Here is a 27446-nt window from a genome sequence, read left to right on the forward strand (position 1 = left end):
GTTGTCACCATGCATCTGATATAGTGGTGAAAACATGACACCAGGCGTTTGGTAAACATGGAACAGTGTCACTTGGAATGCTGCTGAAAAAAGTTCCAACCAAGTTCAATTAACCCCTTCGCCGCGGCAGGAATTCCGCCGCGGCGCTGGGGGGGTTTGGGGGCAGTTGCGGATCCGCTGTGCTCGTGACGGAACCACTCCGTCACGAGTCACGGGTGAGCTGTGCTCATGATGGAGTGGTTCAGTCACGTCTCCGCCCACTGCGCTAATCGCCCACACAGGTGGGGAATTAGCGCCGCGTGGGCGGAGTGGCCGCCAACGGCTGCAGCATGACGGAGCCACCGGTGAGCTGTGCTCATGACGGAGTGGTTGTCACGTCTCCGCCCACTGCGCTAATCGGCCACACAGGCGGGGAATTAGCGCCGCGTGGGCGGAGCGGCCGCCAACGGCCGCAGCATGACGGAACAACTCCGTCATGAGCACAGCGCACCCGTGGCTCATGACAGAGTGGTTCCGTCATGAGCACGAAAGGGTTAAGATTGGAGTGATATTGTTTGCATTTGCAGTAATTCAGCTACGTATATGAACAAGTTGTATGATGGCCTGTCAAAATCCATACCCGACCTGAAGTGCTTCCCTGTAAGAGATCATTGTCACTTGCTAGACGGTATGCTGAAAGCATCTTTACAATCTTCAGAGTTAATGAAGTACGCTATTGACTTAGTAGTCCATTCTGGCGCAGTAAAATGTATTTGGTCCTCATATACCCTGTGCACACACTACCTATACACATGCACAGAAAGCAAGCAATAATTAAAATTCCATAAACACCGGAAAAACACTTGGTTTTTAGTGGCGTGAAAATGTGTAACCACCGATTACCACTTTAAGGTATTGAAAAAACCCTACCAGAATTTACCAAAAATTGAAAACTGAAAACAGGAAAGCCTAATTATAGGTTTACAGTTAAAATAGGATAGCCTAAATATATGCTATTCGAAATTTGATTGGGAGTTTGGCAAAATTAGTTCTGAAATGCTTACATTGGTCTAGTTTCAAGTTGAGCCAGACTGCCATGTACCACAGCTACACAGGACCAAGCTATGGTTTCCATTAAAGCAACGTAAATGGGTCGGATATTGAATGGTGACCTAACCTCCTACAGGTCACACAACCACTCCAAATAACATTTTTACAAGGCATGTGCAAGCCACCTTTAAAATAGACCAAGTAAGTCCAGTTGTGGCTCAGCCTTGAACCTGGGGAGGGATTTAACATCACTTGTGTCAAATACCACAAACCGGCTGCCAGGTCTCATTTTAGTTATTGCCATATAGTCTTATAGGACAGACTGTTGCAAACACCCATCTCCCAGGCAGGTGTGGATTTCAGTCATATCTTTTTCTGGTAACTAATTTTGACAAAGCCTGCCTCCTTTAGAGGGTAAGATTACCCAAGATTGGGATGGTTACACACCAATTCCTTTCTAATGTATTTGTCAAATTAAAAACTCATTATCAGCCCATACAAGCCCTAGAATATACCAGTGAAGAAGCCAGGACCAGCAATCACTGGCCAGGAGAAAAAAAGTAAAGTTTGTATATTTTGTTTATATATAAACTTTTCTCCTGACCAGGGATTTCTGGTCCTGGCCTCTTCAGGGGTATATTCTAGAGCTTGTATGGGCTGACCTATATAGCGCAACCCCAAACACTTCTAGCCAGTGACTGGTTTGTGTAAATTGAAGCAAGCCATCTCTTTATTCATGCGCTTTAATGATGGGATTATCAGCCAAAAATAACTTCAAATCAAACTTTATTTGAAAGCACTTTTTACTCCAGTGACAAATGAGTAAGTCAGCCCCCAATCGATCCAGGACGGATAATGCTTCTAAAAGATACATCAGGCTCGGGCACGATGTATTGATCAATCCCACCAAATGCTGCCCTGAAGTGCAGGCACTTCAATCCTTTTTGGCAGTAGCTTGTTAAAGGGATACAAAAGCAACACTGTCCCACTGCAGTTCCGATAGAAACATTTCAAAAGCTGAACTGCAATTCCAGGGACTTAATTCATAAACAAAATATATATTTTGTAGGGAGCAGCTCAATCGTCAGCGTTTTGGAACAAACCCTTGATTGAGCTTATATTTTCTACATATTCAATATGAACAAAAATTACCACAAACCAGAATATACAATGCAACTGGTTTCCTTACGCCATGTCCGTTGACAAGCATGCCACTGCTGCGAAGCCAGCCCTCAGCCTTGGACGAGCACCAAGACTTGTACACATGCCACAGTTTCTTACAAGTGATACAACTCCGATTACACACTAGCCCCAAAGGCTTTTAGAAAACCAGTTGACACGAAACCAAACTGTCTTTGGTCCTTCTGCTCATGGAGTTACTCCTCAAATCGTCAGTACAGTTTCAGATGGTAAGAGGATCTCTTCTGATGGCTGGAATCACACTCTGCTGCCTTGGCTAATCTGAGGCAGTCTCCATTTCTCTTTGCTTCTTTTTCTTCTTCTTCTTCTTGCTTTCAGTAACCTGTGGAAGACAGAGGTGTCAACTCCGCTCACCACGGGACCAGGCTGTACAGCAGTAAAGCAGGACCAGTTAACAAACACCTTTAAGTTTGCACATATATTTAATGTTGTGAAGCTTTGTGATTTTAATCACAGTAGTAAAAAATAGGTGACAAACCTGGAAAGAGCAGAAGACCATGTGGGGGGTTTGGGGGGGGGGGGGGGGGGTCAACCTGTGTGGTGGTGGCTTAAGTGTTCACTACTCTAGGAATCTGGACAGATGATTGTAGCTCGGAGTCAATGACCACTGGGAAGGGGTGAAACACGTGTTCACTTGTACTGACTAATCAAGCTATTCCAGAAATTACATCTAAAGAAAAGCTGTGGCACTCCCCAACAGAAACAAGCATTGGGAAAGCCAATAGGCCTGCCTTTGAAGTCTTTTGGTGGTTGTGTGCAGCATCAGCTAAAAGGATAAAAATCAGTAGGACGCAGCCTGGCCACTTCTTAAGCATGTATGACAACTCACATTTATTGATCCAAGTTGGATCGTGAAAAAAAATTCAGAGCAGTGATGGAGCTTTTTTCCAAAGTCTATGGGGATTGGTAAAGTGTGCTGCCTACACTCCCCTTCACAATAAGGACCTGGGGTGAGGCATAGGTGTGGGTCAGGGGTGCTATAAATAAGCCTGGGGGAGTAAAACCAGCACAGGGGTAGGAGAAGCAGCCCTCGAGGGACAGCAACACAGTGCACAATAGTCTGAGAGGGAAGCAGAACATGCTCTTTGGGCAGTGCCAACCAACATCAGCTGCTCCCCATAGTGAGGCAACAAGTCAGCCAATCTAAAGGGGAGTTGGGGCTGCAGTGCAGGTGAGCAACAAACAAGGAGCAAGGCAGGGCAGTTACGCAAACAAGTGTGAAAGCGAAGAAATAGTAGGCTTCAAGCCCAGTGGGAAGGACACGGCTGGAGTTTAATGCCTGGTTCCTAGACCAGACACTGCTCTGCATGCATGGATACTCTTACCTCTTCAGCATGCTCCACTGCACTCTCCTCAGCAGGGCTCTCTTCTCTGAATGTCTTCTCTGGCGTACTCTCTTCTTCAGCCTTTCGCTCCTTTTTCTTTTTTTTCTTTTTCTTCTCCTTCTTGATGTCATGTTCAGATTTCACTTTGACTGCAGGTGTTTCAGCAGCGGCCTCATCGCTTTCACTCTCGCTCTCCCTCTTCCTCTGTTAGGGGAGCACAAGACGTCAAACCCTAGCCCACAACTGGGAGCCCAATACAGTAGAAGACAGACCCTCTCCCCCCGCACATTCTGCACACGCCAGGAAATAAAGCATAGCTGGGGCATGATACAGTTCTGCAACGAAAGCAGCAACAAACGGCATTAAAAAAAAAAACATAAGTAGGATTGGAAAGGCAATATGTAAACCACAAACTGCGGACACCATTCTTCTCCCATGAAGTTTGTATAAACAGTAAAGAACATTGCATTCTACTTACTGCTTCGCACAAGATTGCTCTAGCCTCAAAGCCCTCTGCTACAGGGCAGGTTAAGGCTCCAAGAGCCCAACAGGAGCAATGTCAAATTACAATATTCAACATGGGTTTATGCAGGAAGAGCTTCCTTTAATGGTAAAACCAAGAGTGTTGTCCCACCAGCCTTTTACCATTAACATTTAATTTTAAATGCAGGACGCTCATTGCTCCCTTGTGCCTGCACCCTCTTTACTAAGTTCTGAATGCAGCAGTCTTACGCCCAGACTAAGGTTTGAAGGCAAGAAGCTCATCATAAAAGACTGTAAGAGAGCCTGAAGTCAGCAACAGAACGACACTGTGCCAGATTGTCAGACTTCCTATTCTTCTTGCAGACTGACTCCCTCTGAAGCCACAAAGCAGGCAGGAAAGGGATAACTGTCTGCGTAGCAAGATGCCCTCCAGCAGACACTGTTCTTTAAGCGCAGGTTTTCCCCATCAACAGCCAAATTACCTGGGGTGTCACCTATAAAGCCAAACATACCTTAGACTGTTTAGGAGTTTCTTCAGGAACTGTTTTTTTGCTGCCGCTGCAAGAGAAACCAAAGTTTCGTTCAACCAAAATCAAACCCATGCCATATGTATACAGACTTGTTCACATTTGAGAATATTTATAGGGCAATTTCCAAAATGGCAATACCGAAGCAATGATCCAGTTACCAAACTAAGCAGATACCATCCCACAGCAATACAAGTTAAAATGCGCACTACTCAAATGTTAATACTGAACGGCTGAAAGTGCTCTATGACCCTATGGAGAGCCCAACATCTTGCATATTTCCACTACATGCAACCACACACCTCCAAAACCAGATGCAGCCCTGCCAGCTCTAAAGAGCTGACACTACTCTGATGGCTTCCGGGAGAGACATCCATGCGCCCAAAACAAGCTTAGCAGCCTACCTTGGATGGCCTGTCTAGCCAGGAGCCTCAAGTTTGTGAGACTGTCTGAAACCAACATCAGAACGGAACTGTGCAGTAGAATCAGACCATCTATTGATCTTGCAGACTGACTCCCTCTAAAGCCACATAAAGCAGGAAAGGGATAACTGTCTGCTACAACAATGCGGCCACAAAGTCACTTTTGTGCAACACATTTAGGTCCGGATTCTGAACCACTGAAAACAAGTAACCATATGTGAACTGTTGCCATTAAGCCCGTCTAGATTCAGTGGTTAGGTACCCAGCTACAATTTATGCCAACCTTAACCAGACAGCGTCAGTCTACCAGACCGTACAGTTGCTTGAAGCCCTGCCGTTACTTACCACTGGTTGGGGTCACTGATCAGCTGGCTTCTTATTTGATGGAGTCCCGCCTATCGTGTCACCTCCTTCCAAAAGCATAAATGCTCACTTTGAGAGCTACTTTTTGAATGAGCACTCAGTGCATGCATGTTAGCATGTGCCGTCTAAGCCACATGAGAACTATTATGAGCTCATTAGCTAGCCCGTCAGTGTGCTGCTTCTCTCATCACTCACGTTTAATTTGAAAATACATGTTCGTAGGCTGAGTGCAGCCGCAGTCGTGGATCAGTAATTAAAGACATGGTGCACATATGCTGCTGGTTCATGCGTCGGTAGAATGACGCAGCTGCATCTCATTCTGAAGCCATACAGCTCAGGGGAGAGTCATTGGGTCCTACTGTGCTTGCCAAAGTAACAAGAGACAATCTGTTCCGCTTTCTATACAAGAAAAATTATATAAAGTTGGTCTTTTTGATCAACTCGCTGCCAGTCAAGACTGCCAGCCAACATCCTTACAGATCGGGAATCGTGAGGAACATTTTCAAGCTGAGCCTGTGAAATCGCATGCGGCTGAGTAGAGTGCAAGGTTTGTTTTCAGGTCCTGTACTATCGCAGTGGGTCTTCCTCTGGCTGTCAACAGGGTTAGTGAGGCTACCCTGGCCACAGGGGTGGATGTCCTTCAAAGTCCTCTCCCCACTTGACCCTGCTCAGTGCAGTGGTTTTATTTTGGCAGTAAATTGCTTTATGCGCAACCTAGCGACACTCCAGCAACTCATCGGGGTCCAGAAGACCTGGGTACTTTTGAACATCGGGTCCTGGTCCCTGGTGCTGCACAGCAGCGAGGAGCAGCAACCAGGCAGTCTGGGCTACCAACTCGCCCCAGCAGGCTGGAATGGCCGTGTGCTGCCAACATGAGGTCATCGAACTGACACCTGGAGCCTATTGCTTTGCTGGGCTCAGGAGTAGACTTCTCCGAGGTGGTCACAGCAGACATCCCCATCTTTGCTCGCCAGCAGGTGCATGCTGTCAAGTGCTGCCTCTAGTCAGGGTCCTTGGTGCAGCACAGCAGTCTTTTGACATTACTAGTATGAGAAGTTCTGGGACCCCTTTTTATCCCCAGAGAATGGTCTCAGGGTATGACGGCCTATGGGCTGGCTATTAGGTCCCATCCCTTCGGAGGGCCACTTACTGCGAAATGTGGTACATGGCTATCCAAGAATGTTCTTCGATGCCCACTTGGCTGAATCAATCTTTGTGCGTTGATCCCTAGCCCAAACCAGAGACGTGGCTACCAGTTTGACAGCTTTTTTCTACGTCCCCAATGCTGGCCTGGCTACCCAAGCAAGAGCAGTGCCTGTCCCAAGCGTTTCTTATTTGCCCGTCAGAAGTGGCAGCTCATTTGAATCTCACCTCTTTGCCCAACACCTGTGTGGCTTCCTGCTAAGGATGGGTGGCATCTACCTCTTGCAGGATTCTCTTTCAGGAGGGCAGAAAGCGGTCTTGAGGACAGACCCTGTTGTGCAACCGTAAACAGCAAGAGACTTTGGGCAACGAAGTACCAACACTAAACGTTTAACACTGCAACAAGCTACATTAATTTTAACGTGTGTTTCAAGTCAGGCTTAATGTAACAAGTTGTTCGATACCTTAGAGTATTAACTTAGTTAGCAGACTAAAACTGCCCAGTGACAGACTGGGGGCCATGTTTAACCTTTGTCAGGCCCAGTGACAAGCAGTGTTGCGATCACTTGTGACCCTCTAACTTATAGGTACATCTGGGATCACAAAAAATGCAATAAGTGTATACACAAATGTTACACTCTGGCCTCAAGTACTACACGTCACAAACCTGCTATTGCGTGTCAACTTTCAGCTCGGGGATCAAAGATTTGCTACTGTGGCCATCAATGTTCAGCCAGTCGAGCATGTAAATACTTTTAACCCATTCTCCAATAAAAAGTTTACAGGAATCTCTCCATGTTCAAGGACACCATTTGTGAAAGCGTTTAACAGAGCACCAGCTCCGAGCCTTAAAACGGTGCTGAAGACATTGCTTGTACAAGGTTAGGATGACAGTGGAACCAAATATAAGGTGCCCAGTTGAGCTGTTTACATACCCATAGTCCACGTATTCGTCCAACCACTTCTTCGGCGTGCTCTCGTTCGGTTTGCCGCGGGTATCTAGAAGACCCTTAGTGATCATCATTTTCTTCTGACTCGCCTGGAGTACACAAAAAGCACTTTAGAACGGATGCATCCTTGGGGTTCAAATCAATGATGGTAAAGAACGCCTGCCAGCCAGAAAATCTTTAACATTGCAAAACAGGATAGTCAGAACACAGCTCCTTCAGAAGCCTTACCTTTGGGCCAAGTCCCCACTTCCGAGGGTAGGTATCGCGCTCCATGATGACTCGTTTGATCTTGGCCACAATACCATGGTCGCAGGTGGACAGCACTGCAGTGGTCATGAGCGCAATGGCTGTGGACAGTGGAGGCATGTGAGTAGAGTACACAGACTAGGCTGAGACATCAAACGTGTACCCTAGCCAGCTCCCACCATCTTGCTTACCCCGGATGTGCCTACAGTTCAGTTTCCTCAATGGCCAAGGTGTGTGCGTACCACAACATACAAGCCAACAAGGATATTCTTCACGATAGCATGGAAAAGTTTACTAGTTTGCAACCCCGCACCACCCAATGCCCAGGACTTCACAAATGTAAGAGTTCCATCTGAAATGCACATGATCAGAATAGTTTATTCGTCTTTGGAAAGGTGGTCTCCATCACTGGAGACCACCCCACGCCAGGCCCATGCGCTCCCACAAACAGCACCACCACAAGCATCTGCCTTCAGTAGAACACTGAGGCAGACACACTGGCAGGCCGAGGACACAAGGACACCTAGAACAGGAGCCTGTGCTGCAGGAGGCTAGGACAAGCGCTCAGAGAATGGATAAACTGAATCATCATATCACAGTGCAGCAGCACTCCACCGCCCCCTGACTGTGCACCGAGACTCCCAGCTGCACCCTCACCCAGCACACAGGATAGAGGCTCGCAACACCACACACCGTGCACAGGATACAGAGACTCCCAGCAGCAGGGTCACCCCCAATGCACAGGATACAGAGTACAGAGACTCCCAGCAGCAGGGTCACCCACAGGATACAGAGACTCCCAGCAGCAGGGTCACTCCCAATGCACAGGATACAGAGTACAGACTCTCCCAGCAGCAGGGTCACCCCCAATGCACAGGATACAGAGCCTACCAGCAGCAGGGTCACCCACAGGATACAGAGCCTACCAGCAGCAGGGTCACCCACAGGATACAGAGACTCCCAGCAGCAGGGTCACCCCCAATGCACAGGGTACAGAGTACAGAGACTCCCAGCAGCAGGGTCACCCACAGGATACAGAGCCTACCAGCAGCAGGGTCACCCACAGGATACAGAGCCTACCAGCAGCAGGGTCACCCACAGGATACAGAGACTCCCAGCAGCAGGGTCACCCACAGGATACAGAGACTCCCAGCAGCAGGGTCACCCCCAATGCACAGGATACAGAGTACAGAGACTCCCAGCAGCAGGGTCACCCACAGGATACAGAGACTCCCAGCAGCAGGGTCACCCACAGGATACAGAGACTCCCAGCAGCAGGGTCACTCCCAATGCACAGGATACAGAGCCTACCAGCAGTAGGGTCACCCACAGGATACAGAGACTCCCAGCAGCAGGTTCACTCCCAATGCACAGGATACAGAGCCTACCAGCAGCAGGGTCACCCACAGGATACAGAGACTCCCAGCAGCAGGGTCACCCACAGGTACAGAGACTCCCAGCAGCAGGGTCACCCACAGGTACAGAGACTCCCAGCAGCAGGGTCACTCCCAATGCACAGGATACAGAGCCTACCAGCAGCAGGGTCACCCACAGGATACAGAGACTCCCAGCAGCAGGGTCACCCACAGGTACAGAGACTCCCAGCAGCAGGGTCACCCACAGGATACAGAGACTCCCAGCAGCAGGGTCACCCACAGGATACAGAGACTCCCAGCAGCATGGTCACCCACAGGATACAGAGACTCCCAGCAGCATGGTCACCCACAGGATACAGAGACTCCCAGCAGCATGGTCACCCACAGGATACAGAGACTCCCAGCAGCAGGGTCACCCACAGGATACAGAGACTCCCAGCAGCAGGGTCACCCACAGGATACAGAGACTCCCAGCAGCAGGGTCACCCACAGGATACAGAGACTCCCAGCAGCATGGTCACCCACAGGATACAGAGACTCCCAGCAGCATGGTCACCCACAGGATACAGAGACTCCCAGCAGCATGGTCACCCACAGGATACAGAGACTCCCAGCAGCAGGGTCACCCACAGGATACAGAGACTCCCAGCAGCAGGGTCACCCACAGCGCACAGGATAGAGGCCCCGTGCCTCTTGCAGTACACAGAACACAAGGGCTCCATACCTCGCCCGTACTCGTGCCTGGCACAGAGCCCGCAGCTCTTACCCATGCAGATGGCCTCTCCTTTGGTGGTGATCACCACGATGTCCTGGTTCATCTCGATGCCATCCTCGTAACGCAGGACCCCTGGCAGCATGATCTTGGCACCGTAGCAGATGGCATTCACCTGGAGAACAGAGGTGGAATCAGACAGCCAGCTGCGCCAGTGCACGCCAGGGCCCCGCATGCGAGCCGCCATTACACACCGCGATTACCAGCAGCAGCACGCCAAAGCGGCCGATGTTTACGGGGGCCATGTCCGGCATTTACTGGAAGAGGCTGGTTGAAGCAAGCCGATGGTGGAAGGGACAGAGATAGTGATTAGGTGTGTTTGACAGAGCGGGCAAATTGCAGGTCTAAAATACAAAAAGGCCACCTCAAGAGGGTGCAATTAACACATCTTGGCCACTGACGCAGCTCACACGACAGAGCATCGTACTCTAGCAGTTTGGACTTTAAAAGTTGAGTGAAGGACGCCTCTTTTGAGCACATTTAGGGTCTCCTAATTTGAGGTTCTCTTTTAAAGCGAAATGTTTGGTTATACTAGGCACTTGCTTTTAAACTACAAAGCTAGTGGACTCGATGTACGCGGGGGGGGGGGGGGGCAGAGGACAGCCGGCACACGCAGACAGAGCCATCAGCCATGGGTGATAGATTCACGTCATCTTCACACGAGTGTTCATGGAATCTGCTTCTCATCATGTGGCTCGTCGCGCGCCGCAAGCGCCCACCCCAGTCTTCGGAGCACTTACCGCACTGTCCTTCATGACCAGCCGCTTGTAGGAGACCATGAGCTTCTCCAGGGGGTAGATGACGCGCCGGAGGTAGGCCTCGTCCTTGGTGTTGTCATACTGCCACTGCGCGTCCAGCACGTCATGCATGGTCACCATGTTGTCCTGCGTAAGGAATAACGACTGTTAGTTCTCGAGACAAGGGCCCCGCTGCAAAGCTACACCCCATCTGCCAGACAGCGACGCCCCCCGCCCCAGAATTACCAGTCAAGCTTGCAACGGAACAGAAATGAGGGCCGAGAGGCTTTAAACATCAAGTAACTAGATGATAAAATCCACACCCGTGTTACATTTTAAGATGTGCAATTATAAGGGAGTGAGCTGTGCATTTATCCGGACCCGCTGATTTGGTGACGCAATCAAAGAATCAGCATGCTATGTCACAGGTCAGAATGGGCGATAGTTTAATTGCCCAATAAACCGAGCACCTTGGTGTCATAGTTGAAGTGGGATTGTTGAAACGAGACCCCAGCCGCCCAAACACCCCAAGTCACCAGCCACGACGTGTAGGCCGCGGAGCAGCGGGACGGAGCACTGCGCCCTGCCCGCTGCCCTGCAGCCCAGCTCTCTCTCCCAAGGCTTAATTACCAGCAGAGGGGGGCAGCCCTGAGCTGAACTCAACGCCTTGGTGGGGTCTGTGCACCCCCGAGGCAGCATACATACCGTCTCTCCCAGGACACCAGAGCGGACCCTCCGCAGCTCCTGCATCTGTCCCCCGACACCCAGCAGCAGGCCCATGTGCACACACAGGGTCCGGATGTAGGTGCCGGCCTCGCAGCTCACCCAGAAGACACCTAAACAGAAGCGTGTGCCAAGTCAGAAACAGGAAACCCAGGAAGGGGAGGTGCCACTGAAGATGAACACGCGGACCCCCCATAAGCCACTCGATTACTTTCAAGATGTGCATGCATGGCAAAATACACAGCTCTGCTCAATCACAAAGCATCCTGAACCAAGTACAAAAACCCTGCCGCCGCCATTGTTCTGTTGAGAACACGATCTTTAGGCAAACACTCCCTAATTTAATTATTTAAAAAAGGCACTTGCCTGCTCTGCTGCATCGTCCCAGGCTGCCCTCCTCGCATGATCAAGATGTACAATGCAGGGGTTTACAAGCAGAGGAGGGCAGCCCAGAGACACCATTGGCAGTTACGTGCCTTTTTTTGTTATAATTAATTAGGGAGGGTAGAGGGGAGCGGAGTTCCAAATCGACTTGCACGCAGAACATGCGCAGTGCTAAAGGATGCATTGGTTCGCAGACGCCACACAGTCCCGCCACGCTGCAGTGCCATCAGCCATGGGTGATAGATACAAGTCATCCTCGCACAGCGTGCTGATGAAATCTAGCTCACATCATGTGGCTCTGCAGGTTCCGAGGCCGATCACACAAAGTGCCCCCCCCCCCCGCGCACTCACCCAGTCTCCTCTCAGGGTCGTATTCGAGCAGTCTGCTCTCATAGATCGTCCTCACTCTCAACTGTCTCTTCACTGCAGCTACCACCGGGGGGCGCTGGAACAAAGCCCCCGTCAGGGTTTCGATTGTCTGAAGAAAGAAAAAATCAAGTCATCTCAGCGGCCAAGCACAGAGCTCCTGCCGTACAGTGGATTTGGAGCGGACAGACCCCTAGACACCCCCCCCCCCCCATCACTTCAGCGTTCCCCGAAGGTTGGAGCGAGCTATGAAACTAAGATTCACCCACTTGGTAAAAGTAAGGTATAAGAGACACCCCCACCCTATGGTATTACATCAATACATAGACCATTCAAGACTGTAGAAAGGCGCGTGCACACGTCCCAGCATGTGATCAGAAAAGTTTACTCATCTTTGTTAAGATGGCCTCCCGATGACAGGAGCCCACCACGGACCAGGGGCCCCACCCCCAGACAGCACTGCCAGCGCCAACGGCATGCAGTAGAACACCGCACCACCCGAGAGCGCTGGCAGGCTGCCAGCCAAAGCCTAGAACAGGCAGTGCCAGCGGGAGGGAGGGCATGGCCACTCAGAGAATGGATAAACTGATTCATCACAGCACATCTGGGACCCGGCACAGCGCCCACTGCAAAGCATGCTGGCGACGAGGCTCCCCTGCGAAGCACGTACCTTAGACAGCTGCATTTCACTCTCGATAGCACTGTGCAGCCGAACGATTCCCACATACTCTTTGCCTGGAAGTGACGACATAAGAGTAGTAAGGAGAGGCTACTCAACTTTACTGTGCACAGCCGCGTGCATACCCGCAGGCCCCACAACACGAGCCGCACCCATCACTGCACCCCATGAGCAGCCGCCCGCGCTGGTACTACAGACTCACCGGCACTCTGCTGGGACTTCACCAGCCTGGTGGCCCTCTCGATGCACACGATGAGGCAGCCCGTCACCTTGGGGTCCAGGGTGCCACTGTGGCCCGTCTTCTCCACGCGGAGGATTCGGCGCACCCAGGCAACCACCTCATGAGACGAGGGGTTGGCTGGTTTGTCCAGGTTTATGAACCCTGTTCTGCGGGAGAGAAACCAAAAACAGGTCAGGAGTGCACCACCCGGGTGAACAGCAGAACTAAACGGCGACTCGGCAACCAGTGGGAAAAAGCAAACACCGCAGCAGGAGTTGAAAAATCTAATTCTTCGTGTTTATAGACGGGCCTTTATACTTCCGCTTCCAACCAGCGGCCACACCGCACTATACACGCTCGGGGAGACATTAACTGCTAGAACAAGGCGCGTATATAGGCTCGGTTTACTTAGCCTAACTAGGCCACAATAACCCTTGTCACTGCACGTTTTCTGGTTTAGCCGAGCTCCCATCCTCGGTAGACACGTACTCTATCACCATCAACTGTAAGGGGCAGTGTCCATTGACCTTTCCAGTGTTTGCTGATAATGTGCTGACCAGACACTATATATTGTTAGCCACACTAACACTGCTGATATGTATATTCCAATGTACTCGATTAACTAACGTGCTTGCTGTAGCAGAGTGAAACTCGAACCATCGCTGCTCGAGATCTCAGTTAAAGAGCTTTCGTGGCCGTCGACCCTTCTGACCCAGGGGCGGGGCGTCGACGCTCGAGCACCCGCCCACATTAACTCTTGCATCTCTGGTCCATGCTCACCTCACATACTCCGCGATCTCCCTCTTGAGGGGGTTTGCGCCGAAGGGCAGAGGGGTGTAATGCGAAGTCCTCACGTTCAGCTTGTCAAAGTTCTGAAAGGTGGAAACGGTGTTTAAGATCAGTCACTGAACGGTGCGAATCTACATTGAGAGCACGAGGCGGGCAAGAAGTCGCCCACTGTGCGCACGTGCACTGTCATGGTCTCACCTTGAGTAGCAGGGGCCACTGAGAAGTGTCGAGCTGGGCCACTCTGTCTGCTGGCTTGATGAGGAAGTCCCCCATGTGCTGGATTTCCTGGAATGGGTACAAATACTTATTAGTGGCCAGTTTGAGGGGCAATTAATGGGGGCGTGGGGCACTGGAATAGCACAGAATGGTCACTTACCGCCACGTCCTCATCGCCCAGGGTCTGCCGGTGCTTCTTCTTGTGCTTCTTGGACATGGACTCTGAAATAAGACAGAGCTGATGAGCACGAGGCGAGGTGTCCGCCCGGCGGTAGAGCGCGTGCCAGACCCCCGCAGGCCCCCCTCCCACCAGCAGCACGTGGCCCCGTACTGGGACCGTCCAGGTCCACCTACCACGGTCCCACCCAGCTGCACATGGCCCCCTGTGCCGAGCCCCTCACTCGGTAGCACGTGGCTCTATGCTTGGATCCTGCAGGCCCCTCAGCAGCACGTGGCCCCCTGTACTAGGACCGTGCAGGCCCCCCCCCCTCCCTCCCAGCACCTCGTGGCCACCTGTGCAGGCCCCTCTCACTCAGCAGCACGTGCCTCCCTGTGCAGGGGCCCTACAGGGCCCTCTCACGCCCCCCAATGACCGGGTGCAGTCACTCATACACCTCTCGTGTCGTCCTTCCAGGCGCCGGACACGTGTTCCGCTGCAACGCTCTCGAGGGCGCCAGGGCCGCAGCGGCCCCGGTGCCTCCATTTTGTCCACCACGTGGCCGTGAGGGCGGGGCTCCGCACGTGCTTCGGCTGCGTTTAGCAGTGGACGCGGGTTCAGGGGGCCCTCGGATCCGAACTCACCCTCGTGCCTGATACAATAAGGCCTCCCTACCCCCCCCGGGGCTGTGCACCCACCCCCTGCTGGAGACCGGGTGGTACACGTGGCCTCTGCCTAGGATATCCCAGCACCACCGCCCGCCACCCCACCAGAGCACGCGCCCCTCCCGCGCGGCCACACACCGTCCGCCATCGTGGAGGCCTCGGTTTCTGCAGCCGCTTCTCACGGCGTTCGTGGAAAAAGTGAGAGAAAAGCCAGGCCCCGCCCGATCGGCTCCCAGACTGCACCGCGCCAGAGCCAGGCCGCGCCCACACGGCTCCCAGACTGCACCGCGCCAGAGCCAGGCCGCGCCCACACGGCTCCCAGACTGCACCGCGCCAGAGCAAGGCCCCGCCCACACGGCTCAAACTGCACCGCGCCACAGCCAGGCCCCGCCCCACAACTTCAATAGGAGCTAGTGAGGCTCGGCCCCTAGACTGCAATAGGAGACAGTAAGGCCCCGCCCCGAGACTTCGAGGAGCCAATGAGGCCCACTGCCCCGTGGGGCTCCGCCCCAAGACTGCAATAGGAAGGCGATGAGGCTCCTGTCCTGTAAAGTTTGAATACCATGCAGTAAATAATGGGAGAGGCCTTGCAGAGTTTGTGTAGCTTTATTCAAGGTTACAGCTGTAACCACAGGAGCTCCACTCTCCTCAGTGGAGTACAGAGAGCTTCTTGTACTTTGTGGAGAACACTGCGCAGGCAACAGCTTGAAAGGTATACAAACTTATCCCTTCGCATTCCGCGCTGGAATAAACAATCTTGCAATCACACGAGTTTGAGACATTGGGGTAAATAACTGATCCAGCGGAAAAGGGCACATTTACATATTCTCCATGTCACAGAATCGTCATCACATTCATTCATACACTCATTCATTGGTGGGGGCCCATAACACCAACACACCCTCGTCTCACTCGAATCTGTTCACAGGAGAAAAAGCGCTGGACATGTGGGGGTACCTTATGACCTATCAGTATTAACTTTCTTTACATTATATACAAAATATACATTTATTTATAAAGTTTTTTATAGCGTGAACAAGATCCCGAGGGATAACAGAGCGCTTTACAATATGATGGGAGGAAGGAAAAAAGCAATATCTATAACACTATCCATAAGAGTAAGGGAGAGAAAGAAAATATAGTGCAAAATACAACTAGGATGGTAATACAATAAAACAAGTGTAGGCGGGTAGCAAGGGTGAAACACAGTGTACAAGGGGCAGCTGTATCAAATGTAAGAAAAAAGTCAGCAGGTGCAATGACAACGGGCCCGTGAGTCTAACCCTATTAGGGTATGAATTTGTTCATTAGGAATCTTCTGGCTTCCACTTTGAAAGCCGTCAATGAGGAGATTCTGCGAATATCCGGTGGGAGAGAGTTCCAAATCTTAGGGGCAGCTCCGGAGAAAGCTCGGTGACAACTTCTCTTTCTCTTAAGGATGAGTGATTTCAGGAGGAGGGTAGAGGCACTTCTTGAAGCTCTTACGCTACAGGATAGTTTAAGTTTTTTTGCAAGGTACGCAGGAGTATTAAGGTGAAGGGCTTTGTGTGCAAGAACAGCAATCTTTAATTGAATTCGTGCTTCGAAGAGCAACCAATTGAGGGGTTTTAGGACTGGGGATATATGATCTTTTCGCTTGGTATCAGTAACCAGTCTAGCAGCCGAGTTAAGTGCAGCCCTTAGTGGAGCCAGAGCGTATTTGGGAAGGCCACAGAGGGTAGCACTGCCGTAGTCTAACCTCGGCAAGACAAGTGCTTGAACCACTTGCTTGAAATCATTTGGAGGATTGAAAGGTTTGATATTTCTGAGAGATCTCATCAAGTGGTTAACTCCTTTGCATACATTGCTGATATGAACTTTCATGTTCAGGTGCTTGTCCATGGTGATACCGAGAGACTTGGCTGTGTCTACGATGAGAGGCGTACAGTTGAAAGCAGTGAGGTGACTCAGCCAGAGGTCTAGCTTGGGGATAAGATTCGGAGGGGAGATGAGCAGGAATTCAGTTTTAGAGGTATTGAGCAGTAGATGATTCTCCGTTAGCCAATTTGGAGTAAACATTGGGGTAGTATTGAGTGAGATTATGTTTTCCGAGGATGAGATTTTCAGATATAATTGCGTGTCGTCCGCATACATGTGGAACAGAATGTTCATGGAATTTAGAGACTGTGCAAGCGGTTCCAAGAAAAGATTGCAGAGGATAGGAGATAGAGCGGATCCTTGGGGGACCCCCATGTGTACAGGAGAGGGCTATGAGAGAGAGTGGTTTGCCTTGACTCTTTGAGTTCTGTGATGAAGGAAGGATGAGAACCATAGTAACACCTGATCAGAAAAACCCATTCTATTTTGCAGGATAGATAGGAGGTTCTCATGATTAACCGTGTCAAATGGCGAGGAAAGGTCGAGGAGGATCAGGAGGCAGGATTCATTTCGGTCGAGCATAATTAAAATGTCATCAACAATGTGAGTGAGAGCCGATTCGGTGCTGTGCCAATTCCTAAAGCCAGATTGGATCTGGTCTAGGAGTTTGTAGTTATCTATGTGGGCACAGAGGTGGGATTGCACACATTTTTCTAGTAGTTTCGCTAAAGTGGGGATGTTGGACATGGAGCGGAAGCTGTTGAGATCAGATTTGTCAGCGTTAGGTTTTTTTAGTATGGGTGTTACCTGAGCTGCTTTTAGGCATTCAGGGATCATGCCTTGTGCTAGGGAAGCAGTAACAATCCTAGTCCAAGTGGGGATCAGTGCATTCTTGATTTCTTTGAAGATAGAAGGGGGCAGCGGTTCGCTGAAGTGGTTGGAAGTGTTGATATTCTACAGAATCTTGAAGATATCATATTCAAGTTCAAGTTTTATTTCTTTATTTCGGCCGATTAGGCCATAAAAGATGCAATGGTACAATATCAACATAAAACATCCACTACATGTAAAAATCATTACGAAAATCCATAAAATCAGTATACATAGCATTTCAGATCACAAGGGACAGTTGCAAATCATTACAACAAAAATCAATCTTTAAGTGATTTGGACCTTATCCGCCACATGGCCGTTAAAAATTTGGCAATTGCAAAGACTATGTGGGGAGCGGTACTCGTTTTCAATATTCTATACGAATGCAGGTGACTCCTTATACCCAAATTTCTGCAGAGTGGAACTAACCAGTATTTTCTTGGTCTATTATAGGCTGGGCAGAAGAACAAAAGATGAATTTCTTCCTCATCATGGGTACGGCATCCTGGACAAATTTTATCATCCCTCTTTGTCCATTTGTAGGTAAAGGTTTTAATGGGCAGGGTCCCTAACCTCCATTGAATGAACAATTTTCTTGATATAATGGGGAAGATAATGTCCATAAACCCTTCAAACTGATATGAGTCCTTAAAAACCAAAAATCGATCAGTCAGAATACCTTTATTGGATGCGGAAACCAGGGAAGCAAGTCTTTTCTCCTTATATATCCCCACAAGACATTTTCGTGAAACCCTATGGCAGCCTTGTTCAGGGAACTCCCATAGTTCAGAGAGTCCCAACCGATAAAGTTCTTTCTTTATGGAGGCCAACCACGGGATTTTATCACACAGGTTCAAATTCATTACACGAGTGAGCTCTTGCCTGTAATGTACAAGCTCAACAGTAGACCAAAGCCTATGCCAAAATCTTAATGGCATTAATTCCAAATAATCTCTTATGGAGGGTAAACCCATATCTAATCTTAAGGGGAAAAGGGGTGTACCACGGGGAAGGGCAAGAAGACGCCTGAGAAAATTATTTTCTACATTAACAATTCCTACCCCCGCTTTATACCCCCATAGTTCTCCACCATAAGATGCGGCCGCTTTAGCTTGGGTTTTATACATTTCCACTGCCGGACTAATGGATTTATAAGTAGAGGAGTTTACCACCTTCAGAATTCCCCCAGACAATTGGGACAGCTTTAACCGACTTCTTGCAATTTGGGGTTCCCATGATAGATTCTCGTGGAGGGTTACCCACAAGTACTGGAAGGTTTTTACCCTCTCCAATCTTACTAAACTCAAAGATGGATTAGGTCTAGTTTTGGATGATGGATTGAATATCATGAACTTGGTCTTCTCTGTGTTGATCTCTAGACCATATTGCCTACAGAAAAGACCAAATCTATCTAAGATCCGTTGAATCCCCATCGGGGATTTTGAAAGCAGGAGGGTATCGTCCGCAAACATAATGGCTGGTACCCTCCTGCCTGCCAAGGATGGAGCATCGTTGTCCCCAATAGTGTCAAGATGTGATATGACATTATTGACATAGAGGCAAAACAGGGTTGGCGCCAAGACGCAGCCCTGTCTTACCCCTCTGAGGACTGGGAATTTTGATGACAATGCTCCCTCCCTCCCACACCTGACCTGTGCAAAGTTGTTCTCGTGGAGCCTGGTTATGGCATTTAGTAGATGGATCGGAACGCCCAGCTCCTTTAGAACCTCCCATAGTTTCTTCCTGGGAACCAGGTCGATGGCTGACCTCAGGTCAACGAACACCATGTACAGCCTCCCCCTCTCGATACTCACGGTTTTCCAGTAGAGGAGAACGAGACGGAAGATCTGATCCATGGTGGACGTGTTTTTCCTGAAGCCAGCCTGAAGGGGTCTAAGGATTTTATTTTACTCCATCCACTCTGTAAGGTGGTTCAGGAGGAGGCGAGAATAGATTTTTTGGGGAACATCTATGAGACTAATCGGCCTGTAGTTGGCCGGGAGAAGAGGAGAGCCCTTTTTAAAAATACAGCCAAGTACAGGGGATCTCCATTCCTCCCGCAATAGAATTAAAGAGGATGAGGAAGTAAGGGCCCCATATCTCTGGATGGAAGCGAAAAAGATCACCAGGCAATCTATTGAGACCTGGGGCCTTCCCCCTCGCCAGACCCTCTATTGCACTGACCACCTCACCAAGGGTAAATTCCAGTCCAGCTACAGGGATAGATAAAACAGTGGAGGCTACAACATTGGCATGTCCAAATGGTTCTTGATACAGTTGGCCAAAGTGGGCCTCCCAAACAGATGCTGCAATGTTTGGCTCCACCGCAGCTTTTGGTTCTCCTGCACCGGTATTTACCAAGGACCAGAATTTTCTCGGGTCCTTCGCTTCAAGTGCAAATGTGAGGTCCTGCCATCTATTCCAGTCCCAATCCGCTCTCGCCAGTGCCATAGCTTTCCTATAGTTCCGTCTGAGCTCAGTAACCTTACCCTTATCAGAACCTGTTTTTATTGTATTTATTAGTTCTGACTTGATCTTTTTGCAAGAAGAATTGTACCAGGTTGGGGTTCGAGTCTTTTTTTTTCCGCAGAGGTACCACTGGGTAGAAGACTTCACCTAAAGCTCCCACTAGGTCTTCATGAATTGAGGCTAACTTCTCATTGAATTCCAAGTGTCTTGGCTGTGTAATTAATATGTCCAGTTCTTTTAGCTTGGGGAGTGCTAGCTGATAAATTTTACTTATAGTCTCTTCTGAGCTTGCCAATTTCCCCCATTTAACCCTACGTCTATTAGAGCTGAGAACCAAGTTCCCAAGATCATCACTAGACTCAGCGGAGAGTGATCCAACAGCACATATGGGATGCACCATATCCAATAGAAGTGCATTGTGGTCACTGTCCGTTCTTGCTATTATTCTGAAGTCCAGGATCTTAGACCAGAGGCCGGTATCTACAAGAATATAGTCCAACCTAGATTCATGATTCTTCCTATTAAAGGTGCATGATGAAGGGATATCAGAGGTGGTACGGCCGTTACAGGCCCTAAAGAAAAGTTTAATGTTAGGGACATGATTTGTACAGCTAGAGGGGACCAAGATTTGACATGGGGAGATTGACATGGCGGGACACCCCAGAAGTCATCTTCAGCCGTAAGGGCACCTTCCTTTAGACCTTCCAGGGGTTCAAAGTGGCAATTAAAATCACCACCCAGCACTATCTTGTAGTCATTAGGGAGACGACCCAAAAAACACGAAAGATTGTCTAGTGTGGGGGATTCCATAGCCACACTAACTGGGCGGGAATACACAATTAATAATTGCTAAATTTAGAACATTAGGCCACTTGAGTAGGACACACTGTATGTCCTGCGAGAGCGTTGGTACACTCTCCACGTTGCATCCAATGTGACTGGCTACCCAAATCGCCAAACCACCAGATGGCCTCCCTCTGCCAGTCCAAATTGCGTTAATTTCAAACACTGCGTATCCTACTCTGCACAGCGGTTCCCTCGTCCAGGTCTCTTGAAAAAGGCAGATATCACTATTGCCTATTAGGGAGTCCCAATCACTCGTGTCTAATTTATTAGCAATGCCTGCCACGTTCCAGGAAAGAACCTTTAGGATTTCAACAGGCGATTCTAATCCTAATCCCCCAGTTTTCTCCGGCACAGCGTCCAATGTTAGAGCTGTGGGCACATGCAATGGTATTTCCAAAATCGGTGGGACAATAGGGGCAACTTTGTGAACAAGCGGGACTATCAATGTTAAATTGTTATTATTATAACCCAGTAAACTCTGAGGTGAATTAGTTACTTGACCATGGGAGCTAATAGATGTTAAATTCTCCCGTCGGAGGGCACCAAATTCTCGGGTGGTGATATCTATCTCACCTCTCACGAACCCCTGTCCCTTATAAAGTCAATCTACCTGGTCAAGACAACTATATCTATTAGGGTGTGTATAGTTGCCATAGTTGGTAAAAACATTGCGAGTGGGCCTAAATCTAGACCCATCGTCAACAAATCCCACCCGGGTCCAACCGTCATCCCTATTCATAATCGAATTACATGTGTTGGGGTAGAAATGTGACAGATGGACCACTTCAATAGATGTAACTCCTGTATTCCCAGACCAGTTGCAGATGTAAGACACAACATTCGGGTTCTTAACAATTACAATTATGCAGTCCCCCATGCTTTTCTTGTCGGTGTATCCAACCCATGGAACCCTTCTTACCATAAGGATTTCTCCTTTAAGATTAGGTGGTAAGGGCCTGTGAATGTTTAGCCAGCTAATAACCTTATTATGTAGAGAGTCATGGGGTTCCACCACGTTACCGTGAAGCACAGGTACCCCCTTCAAGACCACAGTATAAACTGCCGCCTCCGGGGGCAAATTTACTACTTTTCGCCAGTTGTGGGGGCTAGCTTGCCTGGTTGAGCAGTTTATTACATCATTTACTGATTTCTCCTGGCCGAATATAGAGGCCAGGACAACTGAATTCGACCTACTAGCGGTTACTATCGGGGGTTGTTGCCTACAAGGTATTACAGGGGCAGGTTTTGACAAGGGGACTGGAATAGTGTTTTCTAAGGGAGTAGCTGTTAGGAGTGCAGGGGACAGAGTAACAGGATTAGTAAGTGTATGGGAGGTCCCAGCAGTAGTCCCATGAGCTCCGTGCATACTTGCTCTTTGGCCTGCTACTAAATCTAAAAGTCCCTTTCGCAAATCCAATAAACATATTTCTATGTTAGCCAGACGATCTTCCAGGGGAGTAAGCATTTCCCTCAATAGGGTGCGAAGGCCTGGGAAAGTGGGATCCTCCACCCTTGCAGGGATATGTTGGCTAGGAAGAATTTTTGCCGAAGTCTGGTGGGACGAGGCTCTTGTTTTACGAGACAAATTTAGCCCTTTACTGACTGAATCCGATTGGTTTCCCTCACCCCTAGAGTTGGGTTTGGAAGCCTTAGGTTTTCTACCCCCTATCGTATAGGCCCTTTTTTGCCTTTTCAAGGTAGCTCCCTCCTTCTCTCCCTGTAGTAGCTGCATAGGCTCCCTATTAATACTTATATTCATGTTAGAGACACCTCCTTCAGCATTAGTCTGAGGTAAGGAAACCTTACATGTTGGAAGGGGTAATATGCTAAGCTCTACATTGCCAGAGTTATCACAATCAGTAGAGGGAGTAACAGAGCAGTTAGGGTCAGGTGAGGCTGATAGAACAGACATGCCATTTACCCCCCCTGCGACTACTGATGTACAATTAGGCGACTTTACGGGAGTAATGGCATGAGCAAGGGGTCCCAGGGAAGATCTCTTAACCCAGTCAATTTCTTGCGAGATGCGCCTTTCAAGGATAGAGATCTCATCAATAAGAAGGGACCCAGCTTTGGCAAAGTACGTATCCAAAGTACCTGTTGACCTCCCGGTCGCCAAAGCGCTCTTGCTCCTCGTTTCTCTAGTTGTCATGGTCACACACACGGCACCAGATAAGGTAAGGACTTCAGGCAACTAATGGGGGCCCTGGCCCTAGCTCGCCCTTGCTCGAACGGCCTCAAACGGCCCGCTCTTTGCCCGGTCTTCGCCCCGGTCTGCGCCCCGCTCGCGTCCCGCTCACGCGATAGGAGGCGTGAGCTAAATAACGGGAGGAGGAGGGGCCGGAAAGAGGCACCAGGTGCGATGTGCAGGAGCGTAGCAGGGCACCCTGGGCCTCGCAGTCCCAGCGTCGATGGCAGCCTTCAGGGGTAGGTAGCGCTAAGTAAAGTTCCCAGCAGCTCCTCCAAGGTTTAAGAACAAGTAAAATGCAAAATCCAAAGTCCCCGCCTGCGAGCGGCTCCCGCGAAGCGGGGGCCGCAAGGCGTTATAAGGGGAAAGTTAATGAGAGGAGGGGCCGGGAAGAGGCACCAGGTGCGATGTGCAGGAGCGTAGCAGGGCACCCTGGGCCTCGCAGTCCCGGCGTCGATGGCAGCCTTCAGGGGTAGGTAGCGCTAAGTAAAATATCCCAGCAGCTCCTCCAAGGTTTAAGAACAAGTAAAATGCAAAGTCCCCGCCTGCGAGCGGCTCCCGCGAAGCGGGGGCCGCGAGGCGTTATAAGGGGAAAGTTAATGAGAGGAGGGGCCGGGAAGAGGCACCAGGTGCGATGTGCAGGAGCGTAGCAGGGCACCCTGGGCCTCGCAGTCCCGGCGTCGATGGCAGCCTTCAGGGGTAGGTAGCGCTAAGTAAAGTATCCCAGCAGCTCCTCCAAGGTTTAAGAACAAGTAAAATGCAAAGTCCAAAGTCCCCGCCTGCGAGCGGCTCCCGCGAAGCGGGGGCCGCGAGGCGTTATAAGGGGAAAGTTAATGAGAGGAGGGGCCGGGAAGAGGCACCAGGTGCGATGTGCAGGAGCGTAGCAGGGCACCCTGGGCCCCGCAGTCCCGGCGTCGATGGCAGCCATCAGGGGTAGGTAGCGCTAAGTAAAGTATCCCAGCAGCTCCTCCAAGGTTTAAGAACAAGTAAAAGGCAAAGTCCAAAGTCCCCGCCTGCGAGCGGCTTCCGCGAAGCGGGGGCCGCGAGGCGTTATAAGGGGAAAGTTAATGAGAGGAGGGGCCGGGAAGAGGCACCAGGTGCGATGTGCAGGAGCGTAGCAGGGCACCCTGGGCCTCGCAGTCCCGGCGTCGATGGCAGCCTTCAGGGGTAGGTAGCGCTAAGTAAAGTATCCCAGCAGCTCCTCCAAGGTTTAAGAACAAGTAGAATGCAAAGTCCCCGCCTGCGAGCGGCTCCCGCGAAGCGGGGGCCGCGAGGCATTATAAGGGGAAAGGTAATGAGAGGAGGGGCCGGGAAGAGGCACCAGGTGCGATGTGCAGGAGCGTAGCAGGGCACCCTGGGCCTCGCAGTCCCGGCGTCGATGGCAGCCTTCAGGGGTAGGTAGCGCTAAGTAAAGTATCCCAGCAGCTCCTCCAAGGTTTAAGAACAAGTAAAATGCAAAGTCCAAAGTCCCCGCCTGCGAGCGGCTCCCGCGAAGCGGGGGCCGCGAGGCGTTATAAGGGGAAAGTTAATGAGAGGAGGGGCCGGGAGGAGGAACCAGGTGCGATGTGCAGGAGCGTAGCAGGGCACCCTGGGCCTCGCAGTCCCGGCGTCGATGGCAGCCTTCAGGGGTAGGTAGCGCTAAGTAAAGTATCCCAGCAGCTCCTCCAAGGTTTAAGAACAAGTAAAAGGCAAAGTCCAAAGTCCCCGCCTGCGAGCGGCACCCGCAAAGCTATCTGACTGGGAGTGGATGCTGTGGGTGGCAGGTGACACGCTGACCTGTACGCTGTGGGTGGCAGGTGACACGCTGACCTGTACCTATCATATTCACTAAAAGTGGTAAAGGTGCCCCATGATGCATTGTTCTTGGGATTCGTGGAGGACGATTTACACCTAACAGAGGAGTCAATGGGTGAGGCAGCAATGGGAGAAGGTAGTAGAGCCTTCTTAGAGGCGAGGTCAATGGAGATGATTCTTGATTTCTCTGCGAAGAAGGCGGCAAGATCATCGCAAGAGGGTGGGTTGCCACCAGGATCAGATTGGTTAGACCCAACAACTGATTGTTGTTTGACCAATTCGAAGAGTTTCTTGGGGCGGTTTGCCGCTTGATCCAGTTGGTGTCTGAAGTAGGCCGCCTTAGCACTCTTGATTTGTTTGTTGTATCGGCTCCTGGCATCTCTAAGGAGGTTTAGTTGGTCCGAGCAGGGATTGACTCGCCATGACCGTTCAAATACCCTAAGGTTGCGGAGTTCTGAGTTTACGTTTTCATTATACCAAGGTTTGGATATTTTTGTTGAAGCATGTTTTAGTTGGAGTGGAGCAATATTCTCCATGATGTTGGAGATGGTTGAATTGTACCTCAACTATATCAGCTTGGAAGGAAAGGGCAGATTTACAGTGGGCAGCCAGTTCATCAGAGTTTATAGCTCTTGTGTCCCTTTTTCAGATCTTAGATTTTACTGGTTGAGCCTTTCTCAACAATACCTCCCTGTTGATATAAAAGAGGATGCAGTGGTGGTCGGGCCAGTCACAAGGGGTGATGGGATCTATGGAGATAGACTGCTCTTTAGAAATAATGAGGTCTAACGCTTCTCCTTTGTTATGAGTTGGTTGGACACAGTACTGAATCAGATCTTGATAAATTAAAAAAAGATTTAAAGCTAGATACAGCGGGGTCATTGGGGTTAGACCAATGAAGGTTGATTTCCATTAGTTGCACAGTGAAAATGAGATTGTCACCCGGGGGGTGGCAAAAGGTGTGAAGTCTGCAAACCGGTAGGTTCATACTTGATATAGTGAGACAGAGGTATTCACAGGAGGTAGGCGTCGAGGAGTCTGATTGAGAAACCGAAAGTGTGTGTGGCGGGGTAGCAGGGACAGAGTCGACAACCAGACTGGGATGGCGTAAAGAAGGTTTTATTTTAGACAAAGTTCTCTTGTGTCTTTCGGCCCGTCTTGTCGCTGCGGAAGAAGGGGACCCCGACTTGCTCTTTCCGGGTGACTCCAGAGTGAAGGAAGGCGGTGTCTCTGCTGACTTCTCTCCTTAAGGGTCCAGTCCGCAGGAAGGATCTCAGGGGTTGATAGGCGAAAGGGGAGAGAAAGGAAAACAACAAACAAAACAAGGATTAGGACAAACGTCCTGGCTGGCTGTTGTCAAGGACCGGGGGTGAAGGAAACCGAGTGCTCTTGTGCTCGTAGTTCTCTGGGCAGTGCACAGGGGTTTGGTGCAAGGTGAGGGTACGGGACTTGGTTCAGTGCTTGATACACCGCTGAAGTCGGTGAGTCGGGGTGCTCAGGGGGTAGGCGGTGTCTTTCTTCCCACCCAGCCCGCTACCTTCCCCCGTACCTGTTCGAGTCACGCTCCTCCCGTGGGAACGTGGCGGGGCGGCTCGTGGAGTCGTTGGCCTCCTGGCTTGTAGCAGTCGTCTCTCCTTGGCTCAGGACCTGCTGTGCTGCTCTCTTGTTCTCTCCGCTCGTCCTCCGAACTCCTCGCACTCCTCTGCTCCAGCTCTCCGTCTACCTCCTGGGAAACGCCGTCCCCCCTCTTCCGGGTTTCCGCGTTCTTTATCCCGCCTATCTCTGCGACGTCATCAGGGGGCGGGACTTCGTCCCACTGGAAGGCCGAATTAAAGGAGCCTCGTTCCGTCGTTGTGGTCCAGTCTTGCGAGGGATACGGGTACCACCAATCTGCTGTATGTGGCACTGTTGGTTGCTGTAGGGGGAGAGAAGGTGGAATGCGTTCGCCGTGTAAGCGGGATACACAAGGACTGACGTCCTCCTTGTGTGAGTTCTCTTCCCCGTTACAGTGTGTTTCTGTGAATACATGCTATTCCCCCACCCAGTTTCAGAGCTCTGTCAAGCCTAATTATGTCATGAGTGGGGGGTACTAGGAGTGGAAGCTGTATTTAGCCAAGTTTCAGTGAGGATGATAATGTCTAAATCATTGTGTTGGATGAGGTCGAAGATATCGGTGGCGTGTTTACTGGCTGACCTGCAGTTAAGTAGTACACATTTAAGACGAGGTGGATTGGGGGGGGGGAGACGACTGGGTGATGTTCACATAGGTGAGGTTGTTAGTATTACTGCAACTAAGATTGTGACGGGGTTCTCTGCACGGGTTAGAAGGGATGGCATGAATTTGTCTCGGAGGGACTAGGTTAGGTTCTGACACTGTCGTGGCGCTCACTCGATCCTCTCCTCAGGATGACGCTGATGCTTATGTAGGGTTCCCCCTCCCATCCGTCCCCAGCCCGGATTCGTGTAAATGACCCTCGGGCTCAGGAGACAGGTGGGTGAGGGACGGGGAGAGTCAGCTGGGATAGACATCTGTGATGAGACAAAGAGAGAGGATTTAGTTGCTTCTCCTTCTCTCCCGGAGGCAATCGTATTCCCCTTGGTGTCCCCTGCGTTACCTGCCTCGTCCTCTCTCCCCTGGTTGGGTGAA

The 27446-nt window shown here is 50.4% G+C and overlaps 1 protein-coding gene and 5 non-coding genes across 6 annotated transcripts; all 6 read right to left on the bottom strand.

The window, feature by feature from the left end:
- Window positions 1–1798: 1798 nt before the first annotated feature.
- On the bottom strand, window positions 1799–15037 carry DKC1 (dyskerin pseudouridine synthase 1). Its single transcript, XM_085630368.1, has 15 exons — window positions 14911–15037; window positions 14111–14172; window positions 13933–14019; window positions 13726–13817; window positions 12928–13112; window positions 12717–12781; window positions 12032–12158; window positions 11279–11409; window positions 10577–10720; window positions 9831–9951; window positions 7671–7789; window positions 7428–7531; window positions 4550–4595; window positions 3555–3758; window positions 1799–2551 (listed from the first exon to the last, which is right to left on the bottom strand). Exons 1-15 carry the CDS (start codon window positions 14918–14920, stop codon window positions 2486–2488), a joined length of 1563 nt encoding a protein of 520 aa, XP_085486494.1. The 5' UTR covers window positions 14921–15037; the 3' UTR covers window positions 1799–2485.
- LOC146788792 (small nucleolar RNA SNORD17) lies at window positions 8052–8285 on the bottom strand. The gene has a single exon (XR_014970301.1). It is a non-coding gene; the product is annotated as a small nucleolar RNA SNORD17 (small nucleolar RNA).
- On the bottom strand, window positions 10457–10531 carry LOC146788793 (small nucleolar RNA SNORD83). Its single transcript, XR_014970209.1, has one exon. It is a non-coding gene; the product is annotated as a small nucleolar RNA SNORD83 (small nucleolar RNA).
- LOC146788794 (small nucleolar RNA SNORA36 family) lies at window positions 11118–11246 on the bottom strand. Its single transcript, XR_014970286.1, has one exon. It is a non-coding gene; the product is annotated as a small nucleolar RNA SNORA36 family (small nucleolar RNA).
- Window positions 11902–11977, bottom strand: LOC146788795 (small nucleolar RNA SNORD83). Its single transcript, XR_014970207.1, has one exon. It is a non-coding gene; the product is annotated as a small nucleolar RNA SNORD83 (small nucleolar RNA).
- LOC146788796 (small nucleolar RNA SNORD17) lies at window positions 12417–12648 on the bottom strand. Its single transcript, XR_014970303.1, has one exon. It is a non-coding gene; the product is annotated as a small nucleolar RNA SNORD17 (small nucleolar RNA).
- Window positions 15038–27446: the final 12409 nt, after the last annotated feature.

The sequence above is a fragment of the Triturus cristatus genome, chromosome 10, assembly GCF_964204655.1.
Source record: "Triturus cristatus chromosome 10, aTriCri1.1, whole genome shotgun sequence".
Lineage (NCBI taxonomy): Eukaryota > Metazoa > Chordata > Amphibia > Caudata > Salamandridae > Triturus > Triturus cristatus.

Coding starts and splice junctions, on each gene's coding strand:
- DKC1 (XM_085630368.1), bottom strand. Junction 13,818..13,932: donor AGTGGCCCCTGCTACTCAAG/GTGAGACCATGA, acceptor TCCACCTTTCAG/AACTTTGACAAGCTGAACGT. Junction 3,759..4,549: donor AAACTCCTAAACAGTCTAAG/GTATGTTTGGCT, acceptor CTCCCCTAACAG/AGGAAGAGGGAGAGCGAGAG.